Source organism: Callospermophilus lateralis, chromosome 6 (assembly GCF_048772815.1).
Source record: "Callospermophilus lateralis isolate mCalLat2 chromosome 6, mCalLat2.hap1, whole genome shotgun sequence".
Lineage (NCBI taxonomy): Eukaryota > Metazoa > Chordata > Mammalia > Rodentia > Sciuridae > Callospermophilus > Callospermophilus lateralis.
The window spans coordinates 40542018-40559939 of NC_135310.1; the positions used below are offsets into that span (position 1 = coordinate 40542018).

The window sequence follows — 17922 nt, forward strand, 5'->3', positions numbered from 1 at the left end:
TTTATTTTTTAGTTGTAGTTAGATACAATATCTTTATTTTATTTTTATGTGGTGCCGAAGATCTAGAACCCAGGGCCTCGCACATGCTAAGCAAGTGCTCTACCACTGAGCCACAATCCAAGTCCCCTATTGTCATAGATGCTTTAGTCTTTCCAGATTCTAAAGAGAAACATACACCACAGGCTTGAGCCTCACTTCTAACATTACCTTAAACCATCTTCTGGTTCTGGCTTTGTAGTCTGCATAAGAGCAACAGCCACCTCCTTCACCGCACCAGAAAGTACCCTCAATACTCACAATTAGGAGCACTGAAAAGCATTCAGTACTTACAAAAGCTACGTAATAGAAAGACATTTGGCTGCATTCTGTGATCCCCAGAGCAGGGAGGTGGTATGATTCTGTTCCTTTATTTGAAAGTACTCTAAGCAAGTAAACAGAAAACATTCTTGATATCTAAATGCATCATTACAAGGCCCACCAAACAAGTGTTTTACACAGATGTCAAATAGCCCCACTTCATGTTTTCATTTGTGAGTTGAATTTCCCAAAATGGGATAATTAACTCTCCTTTATGGTGTCTGATCAAGGAATAGCTGAATACCTATGTATATATAGAACATGTATATTTAAAAATCATGTACCAAATTTAATTTACAAAGTCTAATATATTAGTAATTTCAGGATCTTTAGGTTTACAGTAAAATTTTGCTCAAAAAAAAAATAGGTACAGGTAGGAGTATAGCTCAGTGATACAGCATGTACTTCTCATACACAATTCTCAGCACCAAAAAAAAAAAGTTATAGATCCATGTGTGGATCAGGGTCACCAGTGGGAATCCAATCAATGTCTCAAGTCAAATCTCAGGTCCTTACAGAACTTCAGGTTTACTCAGAAGGTGATCCATCTCTGTTGGAAAGTACCCTCAATTAACTGACAAGGTCTGTATAGAGTACTGGTCCCAGAAAGAAGTAGAATCATCTTACAGCTACCACAGCCACACATTTCACATCCCTTCTTCATCAATTTATTTATTTTTCCTAGCATTTACAAAATATCCACATACTACATGTTTTACTAACTTGTGTTATTTACTATTTGCCTCTTCCCTAGAATGTTTGCTTCATAAAGATATGAATTTTCATTTTGTATGTTGTTGTTTTTCTAGAGCCTAGAGCATTGCCTAGCACATAATTTGGATAAACACTGAATGAAGAAATTCATAAATAAAAACCAAAGAATTAGTGTTTTGTGGGAAGGCAGCTAAATATTTGGTATTTTGTGTGTAAGAAAAATTTGGTCTGTTGAGGGAACATCAGGCTAATATCTATAATTTTAAATGCTCAAGTAATTTAAACTCGTGATTTTTAAGTGAGAATCCTACTGAATTTCTAAGTAATATTGAAACATTTAAGAGGATTTTAGATTCATTATGCCTCTATATTTAATTTTTGGATTTAAAAGATTTAAGTACTTGGGAATGCTACTCAATTATAAAATAGGTACTTAAATACAAAATTGAATACTATATTAACAGAATTTGTATGTCAGTTAATCTATTTGAATATCATACTATCTAAAGTTGCTTTAAAAGTAATTAAACATTTGTTAATTTTATGAGTAGAATAAGATTTCCAGGCTGGACTTTAATATGTAAATTTTCTGAATCCAAGACTTTTTAAAATTAGTACATTATAGTTATTTGTAACAGTGCAGTTCATTTTGACATAATCATACATGCAGGGCATATAATTTGCTCCATGTCAATCCCCAGTGCTTCCTCTTTCCCCCTTTTCTCCCTCCTCTTATTTCCCTTGCTATATTCTTCTGATCTTTTTTTAAATAAATTGGTGTTTTATAGATATACACAAAGGATGAATTCATATTCATATATGCATATGACATAATTTTATCAATTTCATTACATATTTCCTCCATTTTCCCATCCCTACCTCCTCCCCATCAAACCCTTTCCTCTATTCCACTCATCTCCCTTCATTTTCATGGGGTCTGCTCCTCTTTTATTCCTTACTTTCCTCTAGCTTCTGCATAAGAGAGAATGCATTTGACTCTTGACATTCTGAGTCTGGCTTATTTCACTTAGCATGATGTTCTCCAGTTCCATCTGTTTACCAGCAAATGCCACACTTTCATTCTTCTTTATGATTGAGTAAAATTCCATTGGGTATATACGTCACATTGTCTTTATCCATTCATTTGTTGATGGGCGTCTGGACTGATTCTATAACTTGGCTATTGTGAATTGAGCTGCTATAAATATTGGTGTATTGTATCACTACAGTATGCTGATTTTAGTTCTTTTGGATAAATACTAAGGAGTGGGCTAGCTTGTTCATATGGTGGTTCCGTTCCTAGTCTTTTGAGGAATCTCTATACTACTTTCCAAAATGATTGTACTAATTTGCAGTCCCATCAATAATGTACAAGTGTACATTTTTTCCTGCATCTTAACAAACATTTATTATTATTTGTATTCTTGATGATGCAAATTTGTATTCTTCATCTAACTTGAGTGAGATGAAATCTCAATGTAGTTCTGACTTGCATTTCCCTGATTGCCAGAGATGTGGAATATTTTTCATTTATTTGTTGGCCATTTGTGTTTCTTCTTTTGAGAAATATCTGTTCAGTTCTTTTGGATTTAAAAGATTTAAGTATTTGGGAATGCTACTCAATTAATTGAATACTATATTAACTAAATTTGTATGTCAGTTAATCTATTCGAATATCATACTATCTAAAGTTGCTTTAAAAGTAATTAAACATTTGTTAATTTTATGAATAGAATAAGATTTCCAGGTTGGACTTTAATATGTAAATTTTCTGAATTTGAGATTTTGATTGGGTCATTTGTTGTTTTGGTGTTAAGTTTTATGAGTTCTTTATATATTCTAAATATTAGTCCCCTGTCAGAGGAGAAGCTAGTAAATATTTTCTATCATTCTGTAGGCTCTCTCTTTACATTCTTGATCATTGCTTTTCCTGTGCAAAAGCCTTTTAATTTTATGCCATCCCATTTACTGATTCTTGATTTTATTTCTTGAGCTTTAGGGTTCTTGTTAAGGAAGTCAGTTCCTGTCCAATATGTTGGAGTGCTGACCCTGTATTTTCTTCTAGCAGTTGCAAAGGGTCTGGCCTAATTTCTAGGTCTTTGATCCATTTTGATTTGACTTTTGTTCAGGGTGAAACTTTAATAAAATGTTAACATTTAAATTAAAAATAAACCTCTAAATACTCTCTCAGCAAGACATACAGATGATTTAGGTGGCCTGTGCTGCAGAAGGCAATAGACTGCTAACAGAGAGGATCCGGAGTATTGGCTCTAATGCTGCCACTCATGTGGCACTAGCCTAGATCAGTGACTTGGCCTCTATCCAATGCTCTTACCCACAAATGAGGAGAGTGTATGTATGAGACCACTTATTAAGTACTTTCCAACTCTAAATTATGCTGCTCCCTGAGGACAAAATAGATTCAAAATGCTGTGGGAGTTGAAAAGAGGGATTGTTTTCAATGCAGAAATCAAGAGCTCACTGGCAGAACCTAAGCAAATACCTGATTATCAGAATTCACGTATCTATTTGTATTAAGACGAGATTTTGCAAAAAGGACATTTTTTAATTAACAGCTTTCTTGGCAACTTACTGAAACATGATCTTTTACTACTGTATTAGAATAAACTAATAATAACTACATATTCATTTTACAGACTATATTTTTAATTCTCTGAAACAGAAAGACTATCCACACATTAAAATATTTCTGTAGGCAATTTCCTCTGCCTAAAATTCTCAAAAAGCTAAAAATACCCTCCATTGAAAGGTCAGTGAAATTTGGAGATGAATAGATTCATACTCATCAATATTTCAAATCCCAGCAGGCTATCAGCGAAGAGTTGGCAAGGTGGCACATCCAGGGAAATAACTCAGCATTTTATAAGTTTAGTTCAATAACTACTTGCAGCTTGCAGAATGTGAACATGTTTTCTCATAATTCTCTATAAACTAGCTAAGCAGAACAGGTGATACATGCAATACAGAATGCCACCAAACTACTGTAGCTTTCATTTTTATTGATGAGACTGATTTATCTGGTTGAAATAATTTGAACAGGTGCTGCCAATCCAAAGGTCTCAATTGCACTGAAAATCAGCTGCCCAGGTACAGCACCCCCATGGAAGTCAGCTCTACTCTCCTCCCATCCCTCTTGCACCATGTTGGAACCTGCACACCAGAACAGCCAGGAAAACATGGACCCCCAAAACTCATGGAGTCTGTGCGCATATCACACTGACAGTCTTTACAGTATCCTCAGTGTTTGTTTAATGGAGATTGGGAGAAATTGAATACCTATTTCTTAGTCCAACATACTTCAGCTATCCAGTGATTTCTTTTCTTTTGAGGCCTTAATCTCTAATCCCACAAAAATTCAATTGAGCAATTCAGAATTTACTAAAAATATAAGTGAAACTAGGAGTTGGTCTATACCATTAAAAGCATCTTGTTTCTCTTTTCAGTCCCCAGGAATCTTGTCCTCTTCCCTTCTCTATTTCTTTTTATTCCTCTAAGGCTCATTCTTTGTGCATCCTTATCTCCCCTGCTTGGATACTGTCCCTTTACTTTCCCCACATCCCCCTCACTCTCCCTTTTTTAAGAGCAACTTAGTTCTATTCCAGCATCTATCTTTATGTTGACAAGTTAAATACTGTCTTCAGGGTTTCATTACTGGGGACAACATTTAGAGACCATGATAAAGTACTGAAAATTCTTACTATCATTCTAGCACTTCTTTAATTTTAGGAGTTCTTATAAGAAGTTACAATAAGCCAGGCATGGTGGCATACACCATGTTCTTATAAGAAGTTACAATAAGCCAAGCAATTGTAAGCCAAGTTACAATAGCTAAATTTCAGCATACATTATAGTGACTCCAGAGGCTAAGGCCGGAGAATTGCGAGTTCAAAGCTAGCCTCAGCAATTTAGCAAGGCCCTAGGCAACTCAGTGATACCCTGCCTCTAAATAAAATACAAGGAAAGGCTGAGGATGTGGCTCAGTGGTCAAGTCCCCATGAGTTCAATCCCTGGTACAAAAAAAAAAAAAAAGATGTTACAATAAATTTTTCTTAAGAACTATTCATTTCTAATGAAAATTGAAATGTGTATTCCCCCACTACCTTTTGCCAATGTTATAATGATGCTATATCCACCCAATACCACCCATTCATTTGTTAATTCATTCATATCTATGGAGTACTTTCCATCAACTAATCATTGTTCTGGACATTGAGGACATAGCAATAAATAGTCAATACCCTGCCCTCAAGGGGCTTAGTGTGCTCCTTCAGAAGAAAAAGATAACAAATAATTATACATAACATAAAATATCATAGTTCAATGAAGAATAGGACAGAGTAAAGGTTATTTATTAAAAGTTTTCATTTGTGCCTTAATTAATTTTTTAAACATCTAAAATGGCAATACCTGAAATCCATTTGTCGTTAGGAGCTTCTCAGGATACTCAGCATTTTCAAGCATGCTACCAAGCAATAGACATCATGATGTTAAAGTCCTGCCATGGGCTGTGCATACCTTGTTATCCTCAATGTTTGAGCCACAAGACAACAGAAATAAGATCTGCTGAAAAGCTAAGCACCACTGGCACTTCCCCTGGTGGTTATTCAATTATTATGAGAGGGGCAATGAAATGTGAACAAAACATTTAACCTGTCCTTCCTCAGAAAGTGTTCAAACGATGAATGGTTAGTATGTCTGCTGTATATATCCTTAAGCTTTTATCCTAGTAAGTAAGGGACCAAAAGCAGCAACTTTTAAAAATCATTGTCTTGTTAGATAAATTTCAATGTGGTTTAATAGGTAAAAATGCTTCAGAAAAGAATTCTGTGTGCCAGCCAGATGTCCAAATTCTGTCAACTTCTGCATGTATTTCTATCTTCAACCTACTTCTCTCTCCTTAGCTCCAGAAAGCTACTTTTAACTTTGTGTCAGGTAGTGTATGAAAAGTCAAAGAATTTTCTGATGAAAGAATATGTTAAAAGTAGTCGCTCAACACTTCACTGCTACAACAAAAATAAGGTGACAAGCTCACCGGGCAAGGAGCTCGGATGTGGTTTGTGCACATCTATTTCCCTAACGCCTAGTTCAGAGTCTGGCACATGGCTTGCTCAATGCATATCACATGAGAAATTGTCTTTCTTTTTAAGTGCCATAATTGTACCCAAGTCCTGTCATGAGTGCCACACATCGGTCATCTCACTTAATCATCACAAAACCCCCATGTGACCCCAAGTTTATTTTTGTGGATGAGCAAATTGAGACGTGGTAAGTTAAGGGCCACATAGCAGTGACTGAACTGGGAAAATGAATCCAAATCTTTGGGACAGTATCCATGCTCTTCACCTCTAGGCAAGAGCCCATTATATGACAGAACCTTTACTTTGTTTTCTTCCTCCTGATTTCCCCTCCCAGTAACATAGTCATCACAGACAGGAAAAGGAATTATGTGGGTATGTAGTCATTCTTCATATGAGACGTATAAGCATCCAGAGCAAAATTTTAGGAATTACATTAAATAGTGAAAATATCTACCTTTTCTGCAAACTTTTCATATGGGAAATGGAAGAATACACTTTAAGGAATACCTAATAAACATGCACATGCTCATATATATGTGCATATACATTTAAAAAGCAGCTTTCCTTGAAGGAACTTGAACAAGTCTGTTAAGAATGAGGTAGGCAAGATCTTGAAGGCATGTGATTCAACCTTCTCTGGTAAGGAGTGAGTGCAAGAGATAAGCAAGGAGAGGAACAGAGGTGAATGACAGAATCATAGGAAACCAGGTTCCTGGCTCCAGGCCAGTGTGCACACACTCAGTCTCTCTCTCACTTTCTGCATCATGTTGCCTCCCAAAAAGGGTTTGATCAAAAGATGAATGGCAGAGAAAAACAGAAAGCAACTACCCAAAGGAAAATTCAGATGGATGAGGAGGACAAGTAAGGCCCTCTATAAGCACTTCCTTGGACCATATGACTGATTCAAAAAGTGGAAAGTTTTTTAGCTCAAATGACATTGGGCTCTTTCTTCCTCTTTGATTCCTTGTGTGAGCACACATTCAAGCTTATACAAAATCACACATCAGCCCAGCTCCCATAAAACCTTTAGAGACCTAATGATAGAAATTGTGAGCTCCATTCAATAGCAATATTGGTAGGTAAATTCTGGCTTTGCAAGAACTGCAAACCTAGGGTTGATTTATTCTTTCTAATGGAGAAAGGCCAGGGAATTGAATCAATTTTTTCATTTACTTATCTACTTTGTTTCAATTCTTTTCTTCACGTTTATTTTTACCATTCTAGCAATGGCAAAGGCTATAGGAAGACTCTGTTGATTTTAGTGGAGCATTTACCATGAACCAGGAGATTAAAAAAATATATAGCTTACTTCATTTGTTCAATAAATACTGACTGGATTCCTATTATGTTATCAAATCCTGTTGTAGAGGATGAAGATTCAGCAGTGACCAACACGGTAAAATATGTCAGCCTTGCAGAACTTATGTATAGTAGGTATAGGAAGAGACAAAGAACAAAATAAATAAAGGAAGACATACGGCATGTTAAAAGGGACAGTTGCTAAAATATATAACCCCCCTTTTTTAAAGGTAAAAAAGCAGGGAAGGAAAATAGTAAGTATTTCTCTGTGTGGCACAACTGTAAATAGAGAGACCAGGACACAACCATCATTAATGTGGGCAGAACCCAAGGCAAGACACAAAGGAAGTCATAAGGCCTATCCTCTCAGCACCTTTGAACCCCTGGGCTGCATTAATTATCTAGAGCTGTATCACCAATTACTACAAAGTCAGCTGCTTACAGAGATACACATTTATTTGTTCAGTTTCTATGGGTCAGATTTTCCAGCACAGCTTAGCTGGGTCTCTGTTCAGGATCTCATTAGGCTGCAATCAAGTGTCAGCCAGCAGTCTGCCCTCTCCACCGAGGGACACTGGCTTCAAGGTTCATGCAGATTGTTGGCAGAATTCATTTCCCAGCAACTACAGAACTGAAGGATCCAGGTTTTGTTGCCTTGCTCCAGTCCTAGGAAGTGCCCACACTTTCTAGAGGTTGCCCACTGTTCCTTGCCAGGTGGGTTTCTACAACGTGGCTGATGACTTCATTATCCCCCAGAGAGAGTCCTGGCTCTAGTCTGCTGAGATGGAGTCTTACAAATGTAACATAATCGTGGAAGCCACATTTCTTTGTGTTTGCCATATTCTGTTAGAAGCAAGTCAGTAGTTGCACCAACATTCCAGGGGATGGGATCATGCAAGAGTGTGAATAACACAAAAAAAACCCTAGGAATCACCTGAGGGTCTGTCTGCCACAAGCACTGACAGGGACTTTATGCACGTGCATGTGAACAACCTGTGATCCAAACCTTCCAACACGAGTATCTACCTGAATTACCAGGGCCAATCCCCAGAATTTCTGAGTTGTTAGGCCTTGGGTGGGGCCCAAAAGTTTGCATGTCTAACAAGTTTCTATGTGAAACTGAGAATGCTGGTCTAGGAGCTGCACTTTAAGATCTGGTTTCCTAATTAGTGTGTTAAAGCTACTCTCATGACTACCCTGAAATCAGCCACCTCCCAGTCACCTCTTGGAACTAGAAACAGACATTCTGACACCTTGCTAATCTCAGGGGAGATCTGTGTACGCCTGACAACACACTGAGGGCTGTTTGGATAGGGAATTCTGGAATCTTGGGTACCCAGGGCATGGTGTAGAAGAGGAAGCACAATCTCCCAGTGGGCCTATGAATGCCTCACTGTAAACAAAGGCTCAGCAGAAGAGGGCTAACCTGGAGCCCCCTAAAACAAAGGGTTCAGGACAGGGGTTAAGAATTCTGAAGGGCCAGATTTTACCTTAATTTCAAGCCAACAAATTAGCCTGCTAGTTTCATGAAAGTTGACATAAGATACAAGACTCTTGGGCCACAGACAAAAGACAATGTATTTCTTTTAGCAACAGCAGTAACCAGAGCGATATCATGCATTCCCTGAGCCCTGATTCTAAAAGGTTGATAAGGGCCAAGGGCTCTGGGGTGATTATAGGAAAGTAACATGGAGATTAGGAAACCCTGATTTATACAGAGGCTGCTAGTAAATCTGCTCAATGTCTGCCAACGGCAAGTAAATCTGCCCTGAAGAGAAAAGTCTCTATCTTCCAAGCTCACCTACTATGGAAACAACCTCAAAAACATGGGCCAGAGAAAATGAGCCATAAATGCATTTGCTCAGAAGATGAGTTGTGCAGAATCGTGAGAGACCAGCTTCCCAGCAACTGGGTGCCAGGTACCAGGTCTAAGGGTATTAGTGACTTGCAATGTTTGGGTAAAGAGACAAAGAGGGTGAGGAAGCAAACCAGGAAGATATCTGAGGAAGAGTTTTTGAGGTACAGGTATTAATAAATTCAAAGGAGAGAAAACAAAGAGAACTAAGGAGGAGCACACTGGGAAGTGAGGTCATGGGACTAATGTGGAAGAAGGGGAAGCAGACCAGGTAGATCCCTTATTTGCCACTATAAAGACTTTGCCATTGATTCTGAGTGAACTGAAGAGTTATTTGAGTTTCCTGAAGGGAGGAGTGGTGAGTTAGAGAATGACTGAGAGGCCTCTCTGTTGAAAACATTAGACTGAATAGAGGCCAGGGCAAGGCAGAGACCAGTTCAAAAACTCCCACAGTAATCTAGGTGAGAGGTCTGGCCCGAGGCAATATCAGCAGAGATGGTGGCATGGTGTTCAACTCTAAATGTGTTTTGAAAATAGAGCTGATATGACAGACTGGAAGTGGGGTACAGTGAAGAAAAAAAACAAAACAACACCTGGGGGACGGAGATAAGTTTGGAGCTTTTGCATTTGAAATGAAGATACCATAAACAGAAATGGGAATGACTTTAGGAAAGAGGGAGATGGGTGTTGGGCAGGTCCAGTTCAAGATGCTTATGAGATATTCGTGCAGACAAATCGAGTAGGCAACCTGAAGTTGAGGGGTAAGATCCAGGCTGGAAAAATAAATTTTGGAGTTGTTAGCACATGGGTCAAATTCAAAATCATGCGTCACTAGAAGATGGCCAAGAGAACGAGTGTGGACAGACAAGAGAAGCAGGTCAAGGACTGCCAGCAGTTAGCACAGATGAGAAGGCTGGTGACAGAGGAGGAAAACAAAGAGAGTTCAGTGTCCTGGAAACCCAGTGAACACAGCGTTTCAAGGAGAGAGCGTGCAACTGTGCCAAGCAACGCAGACAGGTCAACCAAGATGAGAACTGAGGACTGAGATTGGGATTTGGTATGGGGCAGGAGGCGGGGAGAACAACTGAACACTAATTTTCTTTGTCACCAAATTCAAAACCAGTACAAGACACCAGTAATGTCCCCAACTTATTTATTAGGTCCTATTACAATAAAATGAAATATTTATTTTCCCTCAGCCTTGGGGAAGGGATAAAAAGAACAGAAAAAAATCTGAGAAGGACAGAGGTCAACTGTACAGAGGTGGACAAAGGGCACCACCTGAGGGGTGACCTCTGTGCATGGGCCTCAGGGCATTGTCTGAGGGGAGAGGGTACTGAACCCTTTGTGCTGCTCAAGCATCAATCAGAACACTGGTGCCAAGTTATTTGTCTTCCTCTACACTCAGTAGTTTGTGTACTTTTTCATGTGTTGTGAATTCCTGGGTAATTGCAAACAAGCATTTAATGGTGAATTCCAACACCATTAAATGAATTGGATATAAATCAATGATAAATATAAATTTATCATTGCCCTCCATTAGCCAAAGTTATAAAAAAGATGCTTATGCACCATAAATTTCAGAACAGTGCTTGATATTATTGAACTTTTTGCTGAGATCTCTTGATGAAGGAAAGAAACAACTCCATAATTAAGCCAACATAGAAAAAATAAGGTAACACCGACTCCTTTCAAACATATATCTGAATCTCTTTGCAGATGTTTTGCCTCTGTTAACTGCTACCCAAACCCTCTCCTTTTTTAAAATGTAAGAATCGCTTTCAAATAAATAAGACTTCTTACTTTTGAGACCAGGACTTTCCTACACTATGGAAGCCAAAACAATTTCTGGAAAGGAGGAACTAGGGTCTCAAGGTTTTCTCCTGTATACAAAACAATCAGTGGAGCACAGCTCACTCACTGTAAGAGGCAATCATCAGCCCTCTCACATCTTCTGCATGTGGATTTTTTTGAAAATAGCAAAATCATGTTTTGAAGAATATCTGAATGTGTGTTATTACTTCCACATATCTGTAAACTGTGAGAGTGAAAACTGCAAGTCCTAATCCTAAGAATATGCTTCTTTCTTTGAGGGCCAGTGTCATAAGAAAGGGCTATGAGAAACGACGGAACATCTGAAAAATGACTAGAACAACGCCAGGTAAGTAATAGGCCAACAATAAATAGATATTTTCCTTGTCAGCAGTGCCTTTCACATATCAGGTAAAATATGAGCACAGGGTGAGTGCTGAAAGGCCTTATGACATGCCATTCGCAAATATGCCACTTTGCCATAAGAATTATTTTAAGCTGAAGGTATTTGAGTTCTAAAATTCCTTATCTGCCTAAAAACAATCTCCCCAAAGAACTCAACTGTCATATATCCCCCTCACTAGGAGCAACTCTTTCTTCTCTCCTAGACATTGTGACAAAACTATAATATTTTCCATTCATTCTCCTAAGGGTCAATTTATCTTTAAAAGTCATCTGTTCTCTTGATCTTACCCTTTGTTCTCCACCCTCTCACGGATTAAGATGGCATATAAACTCTCAAATCTCACCACTTTTCAGGCATGCACTTCTTTCTGGTGCAAGCAAAATTTCAAAATAAATAAATCTGTATGCTTTTCCTCCTGGTGAACTAGTTTTATTCCCAGGCTCCAGAGAGTTAACCAAAGAGGGTAGAGGTAAGGATTTCCTCTCCTATAGTGCTTAAGAGAGCCTTTCAATGCTGTAAAACAAACTTTGAAGGTAGCATGGATATCCTGAGACTTCCTATAGGAGCCCTGTAATATTTTAAAGAATAATAACAGAAAATGAGAACTATGTTTCCATTCTGGTCATTTCTAAATTTTAAGAAAGGGAAGCCATCTTTCCCTAAGGTTCTTCTGTAGAAACGAATCCATTATGGAAGTCAAAATGTTAGGAAATATTTATTTTTAGGCAATGTTGTTTTTAGATCTTATTATTGCTGCTCTCAACTCATTCATGTGGGGGGAAGGGAGGAGTGAAATCAGTGAAAAACCATAAATATCCAACAGCTAGATACTCTCAGATTGAGAAATCTGATGAAATCCCCTCCCACTTTCTTAATCCAAAATTGTTGTTTTCTTTTGAATGAATCATTTTTGCTTCCCAAATCCTTGACAAGGTACTCTTGCTTTTGATTGAAAAGAGAAATTTATAATTGAAAGAAAAATATGTTTTGCAATTTCCAAGGGATTGAAGAGGATTCCATATTTTAGATATATGTCAGAACAAACATAATTTGGGCAAGACGCAAATAACTGTAGGCAAATTTGAATATGAAGTATAACACAGACATGCATTTTCAATATATGGTATGTTATTTGACTATAGCGAAGTGCCAGATTTTTGCCTTTTGAAAATTACCCAACATGTTGGTGACAAAGGGTATTCTTGTGGACTTTGGTTTTATTTCTGGGAGCTTCATTTTCTGTTCTCCACATAAAAATGCAACATTTATAAAGGATTCATACTGTGAAAAACTATTCAAAATGCATCATTCATTGAGGACCCAAAGCTTCCTTCTAATGCATTAAAATGTTCTACTATCTTCCCTGGTATATTACTGATAACTCTTAATTTAATTCATTCACTTAAAATAAATTACATTTTATTTCATAAACATCCAGTGAACAGTAAAATTACATGGTTGAGAAATCCACTTTTTGCAGTCATCTTTTATGTGCTCTTAATTGAATGGTAACTCAGTAAATTTAAAAAGTGGCTTCAAGGTGCTATTGGTGGAATTCTAGAGTAGCAGTAATGGTGAACATCTTCATATATAGACAGCAAGCCAGACAGGTGACTGAGGCAGAGACCCTCATGTGATTACCATTTTAGACCACAGAAATTTAACACAGAGATTGCTAGGATAGCTTTAAGGACAAATCCTCTCGATCTCCCCACCTCCTCCAACAATTTTATTAGATACATTCTTTTTTGGCTTTTTTCAGTACTGTGACTTTTTTCAGTACTCTGGTTTGAAGTCTTCCTGGAACAAGATAAAAGTAAATAAATGTCCCATGAGCAAAGTATAATGTAAGGTAATGCAATATTTTCATTTTAATGGAATTTGCAAACAGGAATAATCCAATATTTATTACTTTATGTCACTCATGGACTTCTGAGAATTCTCCTGAGTTGAATGCCTGAAAAGAAAAGCTAATTATTGTAGTAGGCTGAATAATGACCCCAGGAGACATCAGATTGTAATTTCTGGAATCTGTGTTAATTTATATGGAAAAGTGGTTTTTACAGATATGATTTACTTTAAAAGCTTGAGATGGAGAAATTATTCAGGATTATCCAGGAGGATCCTAAATGAAAATACAAGTGTTTCTGTACAAGACAAGCAGAAACTAGAGTACTTCTGTACGAGAACTTGCCACAACAGGAGAAGACTAAGTACTATGGAGGCAGAGATTGGGTGATGTGGCCAGAGCAGGCTGGAAGCCACCAGAAACTTCAGAGATGCAAGGAAGAGATTCTTTTGTGGACTCTCTGGAGGGAGTCTGGCCTTGCCAACACTGTGACTTTTCCCAGTGACAGTGATTTTAGACTTCTGACCTCTAGAATTGTAAACTAAATTTCTGTTGTTTTTAGCCATCAAGTTTGTGGTGATATATAGCATCAGCCATAGGAAACTAATACAGCTATTAATTTTTTAAGAGAGAATGAGAGAGAGAGGGAGAGAGAGAGAATTTTTTTAATATTTATTCTTTAGATTTTGGCAGACACAACATCTTTATTTGTATGTGGTGCTGAGGATCGAACCCGGACTGCACTCATGCCAGGCGAGCGCGCTACCGCTTGAGCCACATCCCTAGCCCAGCTATTAATTTTAATACATAAAAGTGTTAAAGGGAAGTTTTACATTTAGCATTAAAGATTTTGAAAAAAGCAAAAATAACAAAGCTACTATGATCTAGAGTAATAAAAAATTGAAAGGTAGTTAAAATGTATCAGGAAGTTTTTATTTTAAAAGACTATCAGAAAAATGCTATATTCCTAACCAAATTCACTTTCCCAAGATGTGTTATATGCCAAGAAATCTTCATAAACTAAAAATATCCTAAATTGAAAATGCACTTAATCCACCTAACCTACCAAATACCACAGCTTAGCAACACAGCTCATTGTAGATTGTGAGCAGTTATTCCAGGTGACTGTCAGGCTGTTTAGCAGTTGTAGTTCACTGCCACCACCCGGCATCAGGAGACAGCACCACACTGCATTATTGCTATCGTGGGAAAAGATCAAAGTTCAAAATGCATATCACTCTGACTCCACCATAAGTTCAAAAATCTTATCCAAACCATTTTACGCCAGGGACTATGAAAGCAGAATTCCTCAGTTCCAGTGGAAAGTCACTGGAAATGCCCTCCTCTGTGGACTTCTCATTCCAATCCATCTCCAGCCCTTCTCGATGAATCTTTCCACTGGGAATCCTCCTTCATGTTCCCATCCTGCCAACTCCCTAGAATGTCTTGTTTTGATGGAAATAATCTAGTCTTTCACAAAGTTAAAGAACATATTTGCAGAATTTCACTGGTGGGAAAGTTTTTAGGACCCACTATTGCATTTTCTGAATTACATGTACAAATAATTTCCATACCACCCTGATGGTCTCCTCAGCAGTACAAGAAGCCATCTGGTCAGCAGATGCCTGCTGAACCTGACACATCTCTGTTCTAGATTAAGAGACACAAAGAGAAAGAGGTAGAAAGATACATCATCCCTGCTCCAGATAATTCTAAAATAAACTATACTGAAGGTAGAATAATATAATATGTTGCAAATCATAGAATTAGTTTTTTCATTTAGCTCTCCCCACTCAAAAAAGTTCTATCCAATGAGGTTCTACAACCTCATTGAATAACAGAATCACCTGAAAAGCTTTCATGTATACCCATGCCTAGGCCCCAGAGATTCTGATTTGATTGGTATGGGGTCAGCCAGGGCGAATCCAGGGGCCTTCCATATTTACAGGTGTCTGTTTCCTTGGATTCAATCAACTGTGGATGAAATATATTTTTTTAAAAAAAATTTTGGAACATGTACAGACTTTTTTCTATTGTCATTATTTCCTAAATAAGAAAGTATAACAATGATTTACATAGCATTTGCATTGTATGAGGTAATATTAGTGATGTAGAGACGATTTGAAATATTTGGGAGCACATGCATAGGTCACACCCAAATACTATACCATTTTATATAAGAAACTACAGTATCCCTGGATTTTGGTCTCTTTGGGGGTCTTGAAACCAATCTCTCATTGATACCCTGGGACAAATGTATTTGAGTATCTCCAAATAATTCTAATCTGTGAAATCAGGTTGGGCATCTCCAACATTGTTCTGCCTGCTTCAGTTCAGTTGTGAAGGCCTTCAAGTAGACCTCTTTAACCAATATCAAAGACTTTCAGCTTGGCCAATTTTATCAGGCTTCTGGACCTTCCCTAGCCTGATCTGTGCTCTTCCTTGTAAAATTCAGTTGTACCAAAGAACTACTAAACCATCTTAGTCAGAGGCCCCTCCATCCTCCATACCTGATCATCCTCAATATCTGACCAGGTCCCTCCACTATCCCCCCACATGATAATTGATCACATTGGCCAGGTTTCAGCAAGAATCCTTTTGGATGGGTTTAGCCAAAGTTCCCTTTACCTCTGATGTTCTCTCTTAGTAATCTTCCACCCACAGACTCCCACACTGCCCCTTGGCTGTACATTCCCACCTGCTCATGCCATATTTGGAATTGAGCCCAAACCCTGTCCCACAGGTCCCCACAGTATTTCCATAGTCCAGGTCCCCACAGTATTTCCATAGTCCTGAACAGTTTTCCTTAACGTGCCATCACAAATATCCTTGAATAACTCTTTCTTTAATTGGAACAAGGTTCGCCCTTGGGTGAATTCCCCTTTCCTATTTACATAACAGGAGAGGAATACTGAAAGCCTCAGCTTCCTGAGCAGGATCTTGGCTGATGGAATCAAAGAGAATTCCTGCTCTTCAGACCTTTGTAGTTGGCAGCAAACCTGTTGGGTGACTTACGACACTGCCAAATCGCCCTCCTTCAAGACGCTTCTGCCCCTAGAGGGCGCGTGCATGGGGTCTTCATTTTAGATGGACTTTTATTTATGTTTAAAAACCACACACTTCCCTGCAGCCTGAAGAAAGGTGGCCAAGACTGTGGTACAGGTTGAACTCCGCAACCCGTTCCTTTGGAGTCAACTCCCAGGGTTGACTCCGGAGTCAATTTCCTTCCTACCTGTCCCTGGCTCCAGAGCCGCCCACTTCTACCCCTTTCCACCGTGAGTTTATTTCCATTCTTGGACGATTCAATAGGATCTTCCCAATCCTTGTTCAATGGTGACCCTAAAAATATAAAGCTACCCTTCGTGAAGCCACCGCTGGTTCCGCCAGCCGGTGGCCCGGGTAGCGCGCGGAGAGGACTGCCAAACATCGGCCTGGGGCCCAGAGCGGCTGCCGAGGAAGAGATCACTCCCTTATCTCTGGAACCCACAGCACACCTGTGTATTTGCTGAGGTCAGGGGGCTGGTACCACTCACTTCCCCCAGGAAGGCCGATCCCCAAACAAGACCCCACCTCACCGTGCACCCCTCTAGCCCCTCGATTTGGGAGTCGCAGCACGCGAGCCCACAGCTGGGTGGAGAGAAGCCGCGCTCTCTCCCCACTCCTGGGACAGGAATGGTAAGGGAACGCTGATCCCGGACCCTAGACAACAGGTCCTTTGGGTACCCCCCAGGTTGAGGGAGACTGGCGGAAAGGGTTAGGACATTCCACTAGAGCGTTTCCTGCCTACAGACCGCTCCATTTATTGAACCCTGGCCCCTTCACAGATCCCCAGCCCCACAGCAAGTACTGAGTTTGGCAAGAAAGCATATTCCGAAGGCGCGCGTAGGAGAGGAGTTCCGGACGCGTAGGATGGCACCAAACCGTTCTGTCCGAAGGCAAAGTTAGGTGATGCAGAAAAAGCGCCTCCACGTGAGCCTCGAGAGTCGACCCTCGGGGGCGATCGGCGACCACTCACCTTGTGCCTGCGCCTCCATGGTGGCCGACTTCGAACTGAGCGCGGCAGGGACGCCGGGTGCTTCGCAAAGCAGATGCAGCGGTGCAGAGCTCGGAACACAGCTGGCCCGGTCGCTCGCGTCCTCTCCAGGCGCTTGTCTCCAGAGCTATGTGGAGGGGGTGGGGGACTGCGAGCGGCCACCACTGGCCGCTTCTGTTACCTCCGCCCCTTCCAGTCCACCCGGTCCACACCACGCTGCAAAGAGAGCGGAGCTCGGCGCCACCTGCCGGCCGCCCTGCACAGCTGGCGAAAGGCGCCCACTTCTGGCACTGGAAATGCCTGACTCAAACCAAGGCAGTGCAGGGCGGTACAATGGGAAAATACCCGGTGAGAAAAGAGGGGAGTGTGGGCTTTCAATAGTGAACCATTACTCCGAGCCGAAATACACAGGTTTTTGCAAGCCTTGGGTCCAATATTTTTGACAACTGATCAATACATGACTTTGTTTTATTTCTGTTTAAAGACACTTTGCTTAAT

General features: G+C 39.6%; 1 protein-coding gene across 4 annotated transcripts in view; it reads right to left on the bottom strand.

The window, feature by feature from the left end:
• Tpd52l1 (TPD52 like 1) overlaps positions 1–17578 on the bottom strand; it is an 89483-nt gene extending 71905 nt beyond the window's left edge. The window contains exon 1 of one of the 4 annotated variants that reach the window (XM_076858284.2): positions 17407–17578. In XM_076858284.2, coding sequence (XP_076714399.1) covers positions 17407–17425 — 19 coding nt within the window. In that variant the 5' untranslated portion in view covers positions 17426–17578. The remainder of the gene's footprint in view (positions 1–17406) is intronic. The other 3 variants (XM_076858285.2, XM_076858286.2, XM_076858287.2) reach the window with 3 other exon arrangements.
• Between the last annotated feature and the right edge of the window lie 344 nt (positions 17579–17922).